Genomic DNA, 15,853 nt, shown 5'->3' on the forward strand with positions numbered 1-15,853 from the left:
ATAATACATTAAAAATAATAACAATAATAATAATTAAAAATAATAACAATAACAATAATAATATAATAATAATGATAATAATGATGATAATGATAATAATAATAATAATAATAATAATAATAATAATAATAATAATAATAATAATAATATGAAAGAAAAGATTAACGAAACCTCTAGTGCTTTTTTTCACAGTTACTCCCCTTGAAGGAAGCAAAAAGACCAAAGATTTTTTGTGTTGTTATTATTGTCTTCTTTTGAGTTCTGAGCGCGGTGACTTGATGCTTGACCTGGAGTCTAGAGATCTATCGAGATCTATTGATCTACATCTCTGCCTCTGTACACATCTTTTGTAATTGTTGACACTCCAGTTGACAAGCGCGTTCAGCTGTCTTATCAGGTGAACTAGCAACTTTAGCTCTGATATAAGACTTGTACTTGTAGTTTTATTTTGTAAACTTTCGAAAACTCTTTTTTTGGAAATTGCCTTCCCGTTTGTTTACATAAAAGAAACAGAAGTGATTGGACAATGGCCATGTAGGCTAAGTGAAACCTACCACTGTTAGCCAGTAATATTTTTCTGCCTTTTTTTATACGAAGTGATTATTCGGACTCGAGTCCAAATATGAAAAAATGTTATTCGGACTGTGATTCTTGTCCAGCATGACATCACTTCCGACTTCCTGTGACTCGTGAATCCGGCTTTCTGTCCTGCCTCACTCGTGAATCCGGCTTTCTGTCCTGCCTCACTCGTGACTCGCCTCAGGCTGGGTAGAGACCGGGATCACTTCGGGCAAAAAGGCGTTTTGTGCCGGAGCCAAGTTTTAATTTTATGATGAATTTGAGGCCGGCCTGAAAAGTTAGAGCGCTTCTAATAAATGTTTATTTGTCAAGAGGTCATCAGAAGCAATTAAAGATGGCTCGTTAGCGTGTGTCGGGGTCGGATGGGCGGCCTGCACACGTGTGGCTGTGTGCGTCTCGGGGAGGGTGGTGGGGGGGCACTATCGGTCCGGGCTTTGAACGTCGCATATGCGTCAGTCTTTTTTCCCCCGGCAACTGATCATTATTACAATAATAAGCTAGTCTTGACGTAGATCTATGTAATGAATTTTGCGCTGGTCTATGGAATCAAAAGTTGCCGTATGCTCAGCTCTACACAGCAACACAACTTTTTATTGGTAAACAATCGATATGACACAGGCTTGTGTATTTGAACGTTTGAACGAATCGGTCTTTTTTTTTTTTACACAGCTCATAATATGCAGTTGCCAGGTGGTCTGCTAATCTTCAATTTTTACCTTTTTCTACAACAAAGAAAGTGGGAAACGTGGGGGGGGGGGGGGGTGTATCAATGAGGCGGCGGGCATTGGATCGGCAAATAAGGTGTGGGGGAAACTAAAAAATGGCGGAAAATTGGAAGCACTGAACGTTAGATCTATAGAACGAAGACACTTCCTTTTTTCCGGACCCGAGTCCTAATAACATTTTTTCATATTCGGACTCGAGTCCGAATAAGAAATTTTTTTATTCGGACTCGAGTCCGAATATATGAAAAAATGTTATTCGGACTTGAGTCCGAATAACGACGGCCTTTTTTATAAAAATTTTGGTGGACCCACCGTGTTTAGAATCTATAATGGTAGCGTCAATTGCCACCGAGTGACGCGGTGGCAATTGACAAAATTTGACTTTTTGTCAATTGCCAACGAGTGAAGCGGTGTCAAGTCTGAAAACAACACTATCTATTTAGCATTATACATAATGTGTGTCTAAAATGGGTCAATTTGTTCTCAACTAATTTCATTGGACGAGCATCTAGTCTAGAGCTACGGTACCAACTTGGCGTGTTTTCAATGAGACGTAGGCCTAGATCTAGGCTAGCATTAGCCTGGTGTAGAACCAACACAGGCAATTCTAGAAGTAGAAGGTCACAAACGCAAACAAACTCAAGCAGAAATTCACGTTATATCGGGGGACGGGGGTCAGGAAAAGACACACACACACACACACATACACACACAAACACACAGGGACAGAGAGGCGAACGCACAACACCGTGCACTCGAGCACAATATGCTAGATATCTACCCACCAACGCAAAAAAGAGCTCCAATTTACTCGGTGGCAATGACAAAAAGTCAATTTTTGTCAATTGCCACCACGTCACTCGGTGGCAATTGACACTACCATCTATAATTTAGGCCACCTCTCTCTCTCTCTCTCTCTCTCTCTCTCTCTCTCTCTCTCTCTCTCTCTCTCTCTCTCTCTCTCTCTCTCTCTCTCTCTCTCACACACACACACGCACACTTAGCTCCTAGGAAGTGGTTATTCTCACCCCGGGTGAGAATAACCTATTATTCTCACCCCGGGTGAGAATAACCTATGTATGTATGTATCGCTTTTCTCACTCCCTCGTTTTACCCAAGAAATGACCCTAGAGGGAATCGGGCTGAGGTTACCGGGGCCAGTACAGTCAGAGTTGTCAGTTTGGAGCCAAATCACAGAAATGTGGCTCTTTTCGATCGCGTATGGCCCGGAGAGTTTCATTGTACTCTCTGGCTCTTTTTTGGCTCTAAAGTCTAAACTCCAAATGTTCAAGAAGAAAGGGAAAGAAGAGGCAAGAAAAAAAGAAATTTGAAAGAAAGAATAAAAGGGAAAAAAATGAAAGTGAAGAAAAGAAAGACTGCTTAATCATTAAACTTAGTTATTTAACACCTTGCCCATTTGGTCTGAATAATTTACAAACCTTCTACCTTCATGCAAGAGCTTTAGTCTCATGCTCGTGTCTTGTTACGTTCGTACACACGTTCTGTTCCTTGAACCATAATTTATTGTGTGCAGGCAGAGAGGCCTGCCATTGTTAAGTGTGTAAACAACGAATGGTCCGGCTGGCGGCCGGTCCCACATCCTGCGCAGTAGCATCAGTAGTGAGACCTATAATTATTTTTTGCTGGAGAGGCGAAAAATGTTGTTACATTTTTATTATTCTATTTGTTGTTCATTAAAGATTTAATTTAAAGGAAAGATCTGGTTAAGATGATCATAATTATATATCTGTTTCACAAGTCTGCATCGTAATTTTCCATATCCCATATCCCGACTTTAATTCTGTAAGAGCGCTCCTTTATCTCATGGGATGGAACGTTTGAAGCAGGCTGAACTATTACCTTAAAAAAATGTAGATCAACGTCACTGTCGATGTCCCGGGGGTCAGAATAGCGGGTCATGAGCTATTCTCGAATATAAATGGTCTAGTTCCTAGCATGCGACAGTTGAGTAGTCTAGTCTAAGTCTTCATTTTTGCTAGTTTACAAGTATCTGATTGGTCAAGTTTTTGGATCCATGATGAAAATGGAATACAATTTATATTAAACGTAAATGTGATAATTTATTAAAGGTGATTCTACTGTAATATATATATATATATTCGAATTTGCACCAACCACAAAAATCTCACCCCATTATTTTAAATAAATCGCCTAAATTCATATAACATCAATTTTATATTTCTAATTCTAGACAGGATTGGTGTTTTAAAAAATTTTTTAAATAAAAATTTAAAAAAATCACATTTTTAAAATTTAAATCAGATTAAAAAAATTTTAATCAGATTTTTTATATTAAAAAAAAATGTCGACACTAAATTGGATTTTTGGTGGTTGAAAGTATGTTCTTTTAGTGCAAATTGCATTGTCTTTATTTTAACTAATGATTAATTTAAGCAACTGCAAAAGAAAGCCTTAATCTGCTATATCAGTGAATTATGGCTACAGACAAAAAATGAAGAAAATGTCAGTCTAAAAGGAAGGGGGGGGGGGGGGGGGGGGGAATTATGCATAGATAAACAGATAAACTTGCATTTTATTACAGTGTGTGTGTGTGTGTGTGTGTGTGTGTGTGTGTGTGTGTTTGCGCGCTTGTGTTTGTCTAAAAAGAAAAAGAAAATGCTCATTTCAATTATGGGAGAAAAAAAAATTGAATACTGTATTAATATTATTTTACCATGACAGGGGGGAAAGCAGACTTTTAAGCATGATTATATTAGTCTACTAAACCTTATATCTGTTTAATAAAACCAAGGAAAGGAATTCTGAATGTTTAAATATGTAAAAGCTGAATACATTTAAAAAAAAGTGATTTAAATCACTGATTTTTATTTTAAACATCAAGTAGATTAAAATTTAAAAAAATTGACTGATTTAAATCAACCCAGCTCTGATTTCTTATGGGGAAAAAAAGTAAATTGACTACTGTATTATTTTACAGAAAGCAGACTTTTAAGCATGATTGTATTAGCCTACTAAACCTTATATCTTGTTTTATGAAACCAAGGAAAGGATTTCTGAATGTTGAAATATGTAAAAACTTAATGAAAATAGATTTAAAAAGAGTGATTTAAATCACTGATTTTTATTTTAAAAATCAAGTTGATTTAAATTTAAAAAATCAACTGATTTAAATCAACCTGATTTAAATCAACCCAACCCATATTCTAGATGGATTGTTGTTGTTGTTTTCAAATCCCTTTAGCTGCAAGCATTTCGCTTTTGGCAGCGCAATGCCTCCCTCAAGTAACCACATGTCCTTGTCATCTGGTCAACGCCAGAGTAGAGCAGGCTGTGTAAGTCTGTAGGTGTGTGTAGGAGCTTGCGTCGAAGAACTGCCAGGGTTGGGCAGTGAAGGAGAAGATGTTCAACGGTCTCCTCGTGGTAGTCACAGTGTCTGCAATGGGGTTGATTCTGTTTATGTGCTTGTTGGTGTGTAAGTGTCCTGTGCGGGCTCTGAAGATCAATGTCTGATCGGCTCTACTTAAAAGATTTGAAGGGTCTTTGGGGTTGGGTTTGTCCTTGTACCTGAAGAGAGATCTTCCTGTTTCTGCATTGGCCCATCTGTTTAGCCTCTCGTCTCTGCTTTTGGCTTGGATGATCCCTCTGCTGGTCTGTAGAGAGGCGGCTGTGTCTGTCTGGGGCAGGCTCGCTCCAGTCTTTGATAGCTGGTCTGCAGTCTCATTCCCTGGTACTCCAGAATGGCCAGGCACCCACTGCAGTGTGACCCGGACGCCATAGGAAGTGCCCATCTGTTTTACAAGGCTGAGAATGTTCCCATCACCTCTGTAGTCTCCTCCTCCCTCGACGGCATGGAGTACTGATATTGAATCAGAGAAGAAAATATCCCCGGTGTTACTGCGCCTTCAAAAAAGTCTTGGGATTCTAGATGGATTGGAATTAACCTAAGAATACCAAAGTTTTGTAAAACATAACCGATGAGAATATTTTCAAGCAAGAAAAGAGGCGTGCATTATAAGAAAGTAAATAATGGTCAAAGTACCAGATTTTTCCTTCAAGAGCGAAAAGTATGCGGCGGTAAAGCTCCGAACTTGGTTAGGTGGTTTCTGGAGCTTTTTGCCTAAAAATAAAAATAAAGAGAAAGCCTAGGAAGCACCCATTTTATTTTTTGATAGAATCAAATGTGCAACAAATAAAAGAGGGCTTTGATAATTCCATGATACAGTGGTCAAATGATTTTCAATAGCCAAGTCGAAGTTGCCACATGGCCGAATTTGCCCCAACCTGCCCTATGAAACTGAAACAGAGTACAATAGAGGGTCGGGGTTTGGGGTAGGGTGTGGGTAAAGGTAGAGATAGGGTTTGGGTTAGGGTTAGGTCTCTTCTTAATTGTGTTTTTCCTGGGGTGGTCGCACATTAAGGGGAGGAGCGACCCTTGATTTTGCAGATTTTTGGCCAGGCTATGCAAATTATATGTTGTTGGCTGATTTTTTAAGATCAACCAGTTTTTTCTCTAAAATAGCATGGATACATTTGAGAAAGTCTTTTTTCTTCTCATACATTTCCTTTGAAAACCTGAGCACGGATTAATATAGTGAATTTTCACAATATTTGTCGTTTTTCGCAAAATATAATTTTTTTGCAGTTTTTTCCCTACTCCTTCCTTAGCTTTCATCCTTTTGACATGAAACTTTCAGGAAACATAGATGGCAAGGCTGCCATCAATGTAATACAGAGATATTTGCGAAAACCATAACACTTTTCCTTTGGCAAGCGATTACGCAACCTAAATTTAGAAAACGTTTTTTATACTTTGGGAAAATTCTCTTTTTTTTTTTCTTTCGCACTTATAGAAAAAAACTTGCTGTTACTCTGAGAGGGTCTGGTTCAGGTATACTCTCACCAAATTTAGTCAGTGAATAAGAAAGCCTTAGGGATTTGAAATTAATTTTTTATTTTCAAAATGGCGGCCGTTTCCATAGCAACCGCTGTAGCTATGCCAAAATAAGACTGCATATCAAGAGATTTTACTATGCGTAACTTATATGTGTACTTAGATTTGATCTTGGACAAAAAACATTGAAAATGGTCCTCAAGGGTAGCTCCTCTCGTTAAAGAAGTCCTTCCCTAATAAACTTTTATCCTAATCTAGAGCTAATTATGGTTTTGGCAATGATATGGTCACTTTATTTTTAAAACTGATGGTACAGGTTTTCTAGACTTTCGGAGAGGATTAGTTCGCCATTGTGCTCTGACAGTGGCTTGAGCTGTCAAAGTTTTTACAGCAGATTACTCTCCTGATTATTCAACTTTTCATACAATTGTCCCTCTTGCTTCCTCTTGGTAGAAAAGCCATGGTATGGTCGAGTTTGGATAGATTGAAGATGGAAACATCGAATTCACAAAAAGCTCGAACAATGCCATTATTTGACTGAACTATATTTTCTTTGCATTGGCACCATAGCATTCTCAAACACTGGCATGAATGTGTCAAACAGCTCATAATCATATTATATAAAAAGTCAGATCAAATTTTTTCCTCAGTCTGTCTTGAATTCTAATCTCCCTACTAAGCGCATGATGGAAAACAATGTTCAAGCCCATCATCATTGAGAGCATTAGGTTATATAAGCCCACCAGGCTCACCCCCACGCAGCATGATGCACACACTGCTATCAAGACACACATAAATAACAGTACATTTTGTGTGTGTGCCCCTTGCAATGCTGTGTATGATTATTTTTAAAGAGTCGGGACCTTTAGATTTAACATTTATATGATAAAATGGGCTGTATATATAATGGGAATATTTATATATCATGCCTTTCCACTTTACAAGAAAACAATATTGGACTGAACTGAGCTTCCAACCCTTGAACCCACAATCTCACGATTATTTATCAGTCTGGTAGCCTGATTGCTGGACTACCCATGCCACATTATCAGGTACTTTTCATGATGACTGTAATAATTTTGGACCATTTTATCCTGACGCTGCTTCCTTGATTTTAATTAATTTAAAGTCTCCTATTTTCCGCTATGGCTATTTGATTTATTCGAGTATGGATGTCTTAAACACATTTGTCAACCCTCAACATGTTATAGAATTTCCGTGCCCCCCGACTGTACTTGAATTTCTTTGTATAAGAGATTACTCCTCCTTATAGTCCTCATAGATGGTAGAAGCTGACTTATCATAGAAGACATCGTCTAGATCCTGGGTCCACAGTCATTCTATGAGCTGGTTACTTCCAATAAATTTATTCTTGATTTTTTAGGATAATGATCTCTGTTAATGTTGGGGGCCACTAATGATAAGTCCTACTTAGTTATTGTCCTTATGTTGCCTCTGTCTGTTTATTTTGCCTTTGCCAAATACCAAAAGGCAATCATCATGTTTTTCTTTTTTCACTCAAAACAATATCTAGTATAAACTAGTGGTCCTGCATTGTTGTGTATAAATAAACTATTTAGATGCCTGCTTTAAAAATGAGAGAATAAGGACATACATCCTCAGGAGGCTTCCATGAACATTTGATTTTGGATAAGCATTCATACATTGTACTTCTTGCAGCTTTAAAATGTGTTTGCTTCTGTTTCTCTTGCCTTGACCTTGAGTTTTCAGCACCCAGAATCTTGACCATGACCCTGTGGCCCATTTCGAGTGATGCATCAGCTTGGAATTATTAGGTGTCTAACATTTCAATTTTGTCTTCGAGGCTTTACACTAGGGGTCACAAACTCAAATTACCAAAAGGATGCTGTAGATAGTCTGGATCAGCCTGGACTGAATCAAGTATTCAACAAAACAAAAGGTTTCAAATATTTAAAAAAAAGTCCAACTGACTGATCTTACCTTCTCAATATTTGATAATGTCAGTTCAGAACATGAACATTTCTTGAGAACATAGGCTACTTTTCTTACCTACTCCTTGCTGCCAAAATCCAGGACAACACCTTGATTAAGTAAGAAAAGTGTATGGGCTGCCCTAAAACTAAGCTTTGATGTGAAGTCAAGTAGGGGCCGCTAAATGTCCTACTGTAGGTGTCAATTGGCTTTTGGGCTTTGAAATGTGAGATCCTTGTTTTACATTATCTGCAGGTACTAAATTAAAAACTAGTGCTTTACTTCTGTACCTGATATATGCTTTGTCTTTTTGTTGTTACTTTCTGTCATCATTCTCTGGCTTTTGACTGAACAGGCCTATCTGAAAAATGTATCTCATTGCTCCCACTGCTTTTGCATTTTGGTTTTTATTTCTTTTTCTTCCAGGTCTGTCACAGACAATGAATGGGCACATTATACCTGGAACAGGTATTGCAGTTGATTACTGGAAAATACGCGGGGGCCCTGAGTCGTACATTCATTTCTTGACCCATCTCCATGGGGATCATATTGTTGGTCTCACATCTTCTTGGAAGCGGCCTATCTACTGCTCTCAGTTCACGGCGGACATGTTACACCTTTACTATGGCATCCCATCCCACCTGATCTCTGTCACACCTGTCGGACAAAGCATACTAGTCAAAGACTCATCATCTAACGGGTTCACAGTGACAGCTATTGATGCTGACCACTGTCCTGGCTCTGTTATGTTCTACTTTCAGGGGGACTTTGGTAACATTCTCTATACTGGAGATTTCAGAGGGACGCCTGGTGTCTTAGATGCGTGTCAACATCTCGCTGGTAAAGTGGATACTTTGTATTTAGATAACACTTACTCCAACCCCAGGTGTGTATTTCCTTCAAGGGAAGAGTGCCGGCAAGAGTTGATCAGAATCGCAAAGATGCACCCTGATCATGATATTATTGTGGGTGCGCTGAGTCTTGGGAAGGAAATGCTCCTGGCACAACTTGGAGTGGCTCTGGATGAGACAGTCTATGTTTCTGCCAAATGCTTGCGGGTGGCACAGCTTATCCTGGAGACTAATGTGTTTGCCACAGCCGAATTGCACGGCCAGCGGGGTAGGCTGAGGACTATGCCTATGCATCAAGTCACACGCAAACTCATACAAAGACTCAATGAAACGACTCCCACTATTGCTCTTCTACCAACGGCACTTTATACAGGTTTGGTACTTTTAGCTCTTATAAGTCGTACGCCTATTCCCTGCTTTTTTGCAACAGGTTATTTTGACACTTTATCTTTGTGTTTTCAGCATAAAAAGATGTTTCAGTTACAAGCATGATTTTTCCACCAAAATTTTAAGAAAAGAAGAAAGATTTTGTAGATGACACAGGTGTGTACATCAAGCTGATATAATTTATTATAGATGAGGACAACAGGAAAAAAACATATAATGCACCGTCTAGTCAGTAGACATGCCAACTCCCAAGAGTTAAGACAATTAGTATAATCATTAATTTCTTCCAGTGGAGGCCTGATAAAGAATATCTTATGATATCATATCTTCTGGCTAGGCACAGTATTATTATCCACACCTCTTGATTTGAATTTTAACACTTTCATTTCTGCCCTTTTTTTTCCAAGCCAAGGCAGAGCCCTTTATGCACAAGCCAAGACGCAGTGTTCTACTAGTGCTCTCATATTGGTGTTACAGTTTATCTATTGCTTCAATGTATGGAATGAAAAGTAACTCTTTGAGTTAAAGTTGATGCCCATTAGTCAAATGAATAATCTGTTTGAATTGGATTAGGTTATGATCCTGGTCACTGCGCGTTGTTTTAAACTGACCTCTCCTTAACTTTCTAAATTCTTCTACTATTTTCAAAACGAATATAAACAAAAGAGGTAAACAAGAATGATATCTTATTCCCTCTGTTTGTTTTTTTCTCCACCGTAAATTAACTTTTAAACAAAAGGGTTACTTGCATTTGTATAGTTTTAGTATTAGGCTTGTAGAAAAGTTACAGTAAGGTATCAAAAATAAGTATGCTGGCTGGCAAATAATGGTGCTGGGAAGGTGAGCCATAGGTTTGGCCATGTTGTGTCCAAAAGGTCTGGCTGGCTTCTTGGCATAGAAAATATTGCGTATGGTACTGTAAGTCAGGCACAAATAACACGAACATAAAAAACTGAAAATCAGGGATAATTCATACTATGTGCCAGCCATTCCCTGACTGATATCTCTTTAACTAGTTGCTATACGGTTTACCCGAAATATGGATGTGTTGAAAATGTTTGTCAATGCCCAAAGTATTTGAGTTTCTGTGCTAGACTGTACTTACAAAAGGATTAATGAGTTTTTAAAAGTTTTAGTAAGAGTTTTACACACTTGCAACACTATAAGGTCATATAAGTGCCGGAATTAATGAATTTTAAAAATTTTGCCACAAAAACCACAATCCAAATTTTATCCAGCATCACTAAGCAAAAGAATAATGCTTGATTTGAGGTTCGAAATGAAAGCTGCCAGAAATTCAAAAAATACCCTGACCTAAACGGCATTAAGTGTTAAATCCTGGTTTTAGTACTGTTGTAGTTGTATATCTAGAGTTGTTGAAGAAGTAGATTAAAGTAAAAAAAAACCAATTGGTGAGTGGAGTGGATGTACCAGTTTACATGATGTACTCCTCTGGGTGCCAGGTCTGTGTTTTTAAAATTCTTTCTTACTTGTCTCTTTTTTTTTTTTTAGCCAAGATTGACTTAAAACTCTTACTTAATGATTTTATTACTAGAGGGTGCAGTTTGGGATATTTTTGTGTTTATGAATTTTTTTGGTATGAAATTTATTTTCTCAATTATGCCTTTAAAACTCTCATTAGACTCAGTTGTTCACAGTAGTCTTAACAAAATTCTACTACACCTCAGTAAATTCGTCTAGTCTATAATCAAACTGTATGTTTACTGCTTGGGTTGGATCATTCATTTCTATGCAGTTTGGTGTTATTTTTTGCAGATGAGTGAAAAAGAAACATAGTAGGGACATTTTTGATGCTGAAACCTTGGATGATAAATTGGCTGCAACAGAGGAAGAATAGCCTACTGAATACTAATTTTTAACAAAAATTGTGGGGTTCTTGCTTTCCGTTTTTATTGTCTTTCATGTGGTACATTATATTATAAGCCAAAAAATGTTTTTACTCTTTTCATTTTCATATCTTAAGACTTAAGATGGTGGGAGGTTATTTGTTTTTAGAACAAATTCCATGATTTCAAAGAAAAGATAGTAGGTCTGGGAATGTCACTTGATCAATGATAGTGTAACTGAATAGTTTTGTAACACCAAGTTTTCAATTTTCAGTCATCAAATTATTTTCCAATATTTTCTATTTTTCATACTGAACTTATTTGTGTGCATAGTGATGAATGTTGAGCCACACATGTTTTTTCAAAACACCCCATCGTGTTGTTGCTATGAAATTTCTGCACTGAATCTGAATCTCTTTTACTTCCTCATTTCAGGTTTGGACATATCGCCGTTTTGCCGAGAGCCGAAAGTGTTCATTGTACCGTATTCTGACCACAGCAGTTACCCAGAGCTCTGTCAGTTTGTGTCCACAGTGAAGCCAGTGGCGATACATCCTATCGTGACGTCAGGACGAGGGCCGTTTGGGATAGACATTAGTGACAGAACAGACATGGACTTGTACAAGCAGTATCTAAGCAGACCCAAGGAAGCAACGTCATTGTCAGATAGGGTGCTGCAGTCAAACTCTGAAACCATAGAGTCTTGTACTGGTGGTCATGAATCTTCCTTTACACATCAAGCTCAAAGTAAATCCGTCCTAGATTCAGATGTAGATGGAAAAGATATTGATAGGACAGGGTCACAAGGAAAACGAAGGAAAAAACTGAAGCAAAGAGTAGCAAAAAGGAAGGAGGCGAAAGGAGTCGTGTTTGGTGATGTGGAGCAAGAGAGTGTTTCAACTGATGATCCAGAAGGGGAGGAGGATGATGGAAATGTGTCTAAAGTGCGTAAGTGTTCCTCTTTGAGTTCGGTTTATAGTAATTGTGAGTCTGAGTTTGTGCCAGAGTCCCCAGTCTCAATTGTGGCAGATGTGTCGATGAATGTGCTAGCAGACATTGGTAAACACATAAAAGCAAATGCTACTGCACCCCCTGATACAGTATTCAATGAAACTGTTCAAGAGGAAGAAACGTCTGGAAGCATAAGTGTAGTGACACATTCTCCTTCTGATGTAAGTGGGAATCAAGGACATGATGATTGTCACTCTCCTTTAAATCACACCACCAATGTTCCTGCGACTTGTGACCATTCTCATGTAAATTATGTCAAAACTCCTTTGCATAATAATGTCCATTCTCCAGCTCAGTGCACTAAAAGTCCATTAAATTGTGTCCACACTTCTGTAGATTGCGACCACACATCGGTGTCCAGTGTCCACAGTGATGACAATAATTCAGACCAGAGATCTCGTGAACCTGATACTTGCAGTCATTCAGTGAGTGGTCACAGTTCTGATGTTGATATGGAAGGAGAAAGAGAAAACTCAGCTAGTTTTTCTCTCAATGACCTGAGTGATAGTTGCAGTGAAGAGAGCCATTTAGTGAGTAAAGAGATACTTTCATCAAAGAAAAAATTGACAAATTGTGTGAAGATAAGAAACAGCTGTGATACAAATAAGGATGAATTCGCAAATGATTCGATAACAGATTCTCCGCCTGCGTGGAGTCATTGGAAAAACCATGCACTCTTTTTGAGGCGGTGGAGAAAAGAAGAAAGAGAATTGTCACCTCTTGACAGTGCTATTGCTGCCTTGAAGCCTAGCCAGACGTCCGTGAAGGAACAGCAAGTCAAGTCTCAGAGGTTACCATCAGGGTTTTTAAATTTTACCATTACCAGTTCCCATAGAAAGGCGAAAGTGACTGATACTCGTAAAAGCACTCTAACTGATCTTCCAAAGTGTTTAGGCAAAGTTCAGAATTCAAGGAAAAGAAAAATTGAGTGTTCCAATAAATCCAGCTGATTTCTTATTTTATGTAGTATTTGTTTTTATATGTCAAATAATATTATGCATCTTAATCTGTTTAAACATTTTTCATTTAGATGTCTTTGTGTCATTTCCTGATGGGGAAATCAAGTCATCAACTTCACGGCCTTCCTCACCCTGCATCAAGATTTCGGCTTCGAACAAACACTTTCCACTTTTCTCTATCCTGGGCTTGCCAATTGATATTATTCGTCCATGTCTTCCCACTTTTCAGTACATTCTCTATGACTTCCCTCAAGGTTCCTCATGGCCTTTCCATTGATCTCTTTCACTGTACAACACTTTTTTTGTTATGCAGCTGCCTGACTTCCTCAGAGTATTTCGTATCCATCACCACCAACTTCTTCCCACTTCATCTCTGACTGGGTTCTGTCTTGTTCTCCTTAACACTTCCTTGTTGGTGACCCTGTCTGTCCATCTGATCACGAGTAATTTTCTCAGGTTTTTGTTCAAGAAAATCTGGATCCTCTTTATATGCAAGTCTGAGATGCATTACATGTCTCACATTCAAACGAGAGTGACTTCTCATTTGAGTTGAAAATCCTCAGCTATTTTCAGATGCCGCGGTTCTCCAAATCCTATTGAGATGTGAAAGCAGCCTGTGCCTTTCTGGTGTGGGACTTGATTTCAGCTCTCCCTCTCTGTCAGTTATATTTATAATACCGTAAGGTCGTGGGTTCGAATCCCGTCAGGGGCCCGACGTTGTGTCCTTGGGAAAGGCACTTTACACTTATTTTCCTCACTTCACCTAAGTGGGAATGGGTACCTGGGACAGCGAAAGATCTTGTCTGTTAGTGTGTGAGCGCTTAATCGGCTGATCGCACTGTATGCTTCCCGGGAAGCTGAGAATGTTTCGGAGTGCTCTATGGTCTGCTGGGGTAATAATATAGTGTAAAGCGCATAGAGCCTGCTGTTGAGCGGGGATATGTGCTATACAAATGCTATCTATTATTATCTATTATTATTATTACTTCTAAGATATGAGAAGATTTCAATGTGTTTAAGTGCATTTCCTTCTAATGTGAGTTGCTTTTTTTTGTGGTGCATTTATCATAGCACTGTTGACTTTCTGGGCTGGATCCTCAATCCAACAGACTCTGATAGGCTGTAGGGAAAATCAAGTATAGGCTTACTCAGTCTCTGATTTGACCTTCCATTAGGGTCTTTAACTTCAACAACGTTATATTTCTTTAACTTCAACTTTTGAATGAGTACTTTTGAATTGTAGAAAATGGACAATAGTATTGAAGCATGGATAGAAGATTGCTAATGTGCTGCATTTTACCCTTAATACATTAATTTCACACTCTTTTTGCCTTATTTTATCTCAGTTTGTCTTAATTAATGAGGAGGTAGAGTTAGCAATGGTGATTGCCTGCAGAATAAAATGCTGTGCTTGATTGTTTTGGTAATCTTGTAATTCATGTATCTTGAAAAAGTTTCTAGCAGCCATATTTGATCTAGATTTTTCTGCTTTATTAGCTCAATGTGTTCATCAAATGTTAGTTTTTGAGTCACAATTTCTTTACGCTCTGAGTCTACACATGGCATTTATGGTGTAACGGTTAAAAGGGCTTTACCCTCGCATGCAGGAAACCTGAGTATAGTCTGAGTGGGGAGACATTTTTATGGTGTATAATTTCAGTCTTTCTGATGGGAAATGATATCACTCTCAGCCTGGGTTGACAGGCAGGGTTCGAAGCCCGCTTTCTAAATGATCTAAATTGTGTTTATGGGGGCGTACAAACACTTACTTAAAAAAAAAAATATTCTGAACTTACAAGATCTATGCTCCTGAGCTTGTTCTGGCTGACTGCTTGATTTAGGTGACAGCTTGTTTGGGGTGTGTGTATATGATGTACCTACAAGTGGGTAGGCGTACGGTAGAGCAGGTGTGTTCAGGTCCATAGGGCTATACCAAGTGTACACTGCCAATTGAAATTTTCATTTGGCTGAGTGTTGGGCAGCCAGGTTTTTCTTCACGGACGAGCCCAAACACTGCCATTTTTACACAATTCGACTTAATTTATCAGTGACCTTCAAAATCAATCGTATTTGCTTTTCAAGGTTGTGAGTCAAATCATTTGCATTGTGCCAAAACGGTAGTTTCTTTAGTCCTTCCATGTAGGGAAATCTGGTTGGCGCATGCTCAATTTCATAGAAATTGATTGGTGGTGTGCAATGGGTATTAGGATTTATGGTTCTCATTGTCTCTAAAAGAATGTGGATGATGTGCGACTGCAATACATGAGTTGATGTTTCCTGTTAGACGAGTGTTATACAATGTACTTAATGATTTCTTTCTAGCTCTCTGTACTTAATTTACTAATATTAATTCAATGCCATTGTGTTGATGTGTTTCTCTTCAAATATTAAGTTCTGCCTTGCTGAGGGGTAGTTTTGAGCTTTCGCACTCATTTACATGTATTGCCTTGTTGTCAAACATAATGAATCAATCTTGCAGAGTTCATGAAATAAAGAAAGTTGAAGAAATATAATATATCAATGTCAACATACTCAGGGATTTGAGTCCATAACTATTGTGCAATCCGGCCAGTGTAGTTTCATTTTCATTAACGTAGAAAGTATAATTTGAGAACCATAGAGTAAAGGCATCATGATGTGCATTAGTCAAATCACGCAGCCCCTTTTT

The 15,853-nt window shown here is 38.4% G+C and overlaps 1 protein-coding gene across 1 annotated transcript; it reads left to right on the forward strand.

The window, feature by feature from the left end:
- Window positions 1-226: 226 nt before the first annotated feature.
- Window positions 227-13,898, forward strand: LOC101845573 (5' exonuclease Apollo). Its single transcript, XM_005105914.3, has 3 exons — window positions 227-397; window positions 8,557-9,354; window positions 11,651-13,898. The coding sequence occupies exons 2-3, from the start codon at window positions 8,571-8,573 to the stop codon at window positions 13,174-13,176; spliced, it is 2,310 nt and encodes a 769-aa protein (XP_005105971.1). The 5' UTR covers window positions 227-397; window positions 8,557-8,570; the 3' UTR covers window positions 13,177-13,898.
- Window positions 13,899-15,853: the final 1,955 nt, after the last annotated feature.

Source organism: Aplysia californica, unplaced genomic scaffold (genome assembly GCF_000002075.1).
Source record: "Aplysia californica isolate F4 #8 unplaced genomic scaffold, AplCal3.0 scaffold00501, whole genome shotgun sequence".
Taxonomy (NCBI): Eukaryota; Metazoa; Mollusca; class Gastropoda; order Aplysiida; family Aplysiidae; genus Aplysia; species Aplysia californica.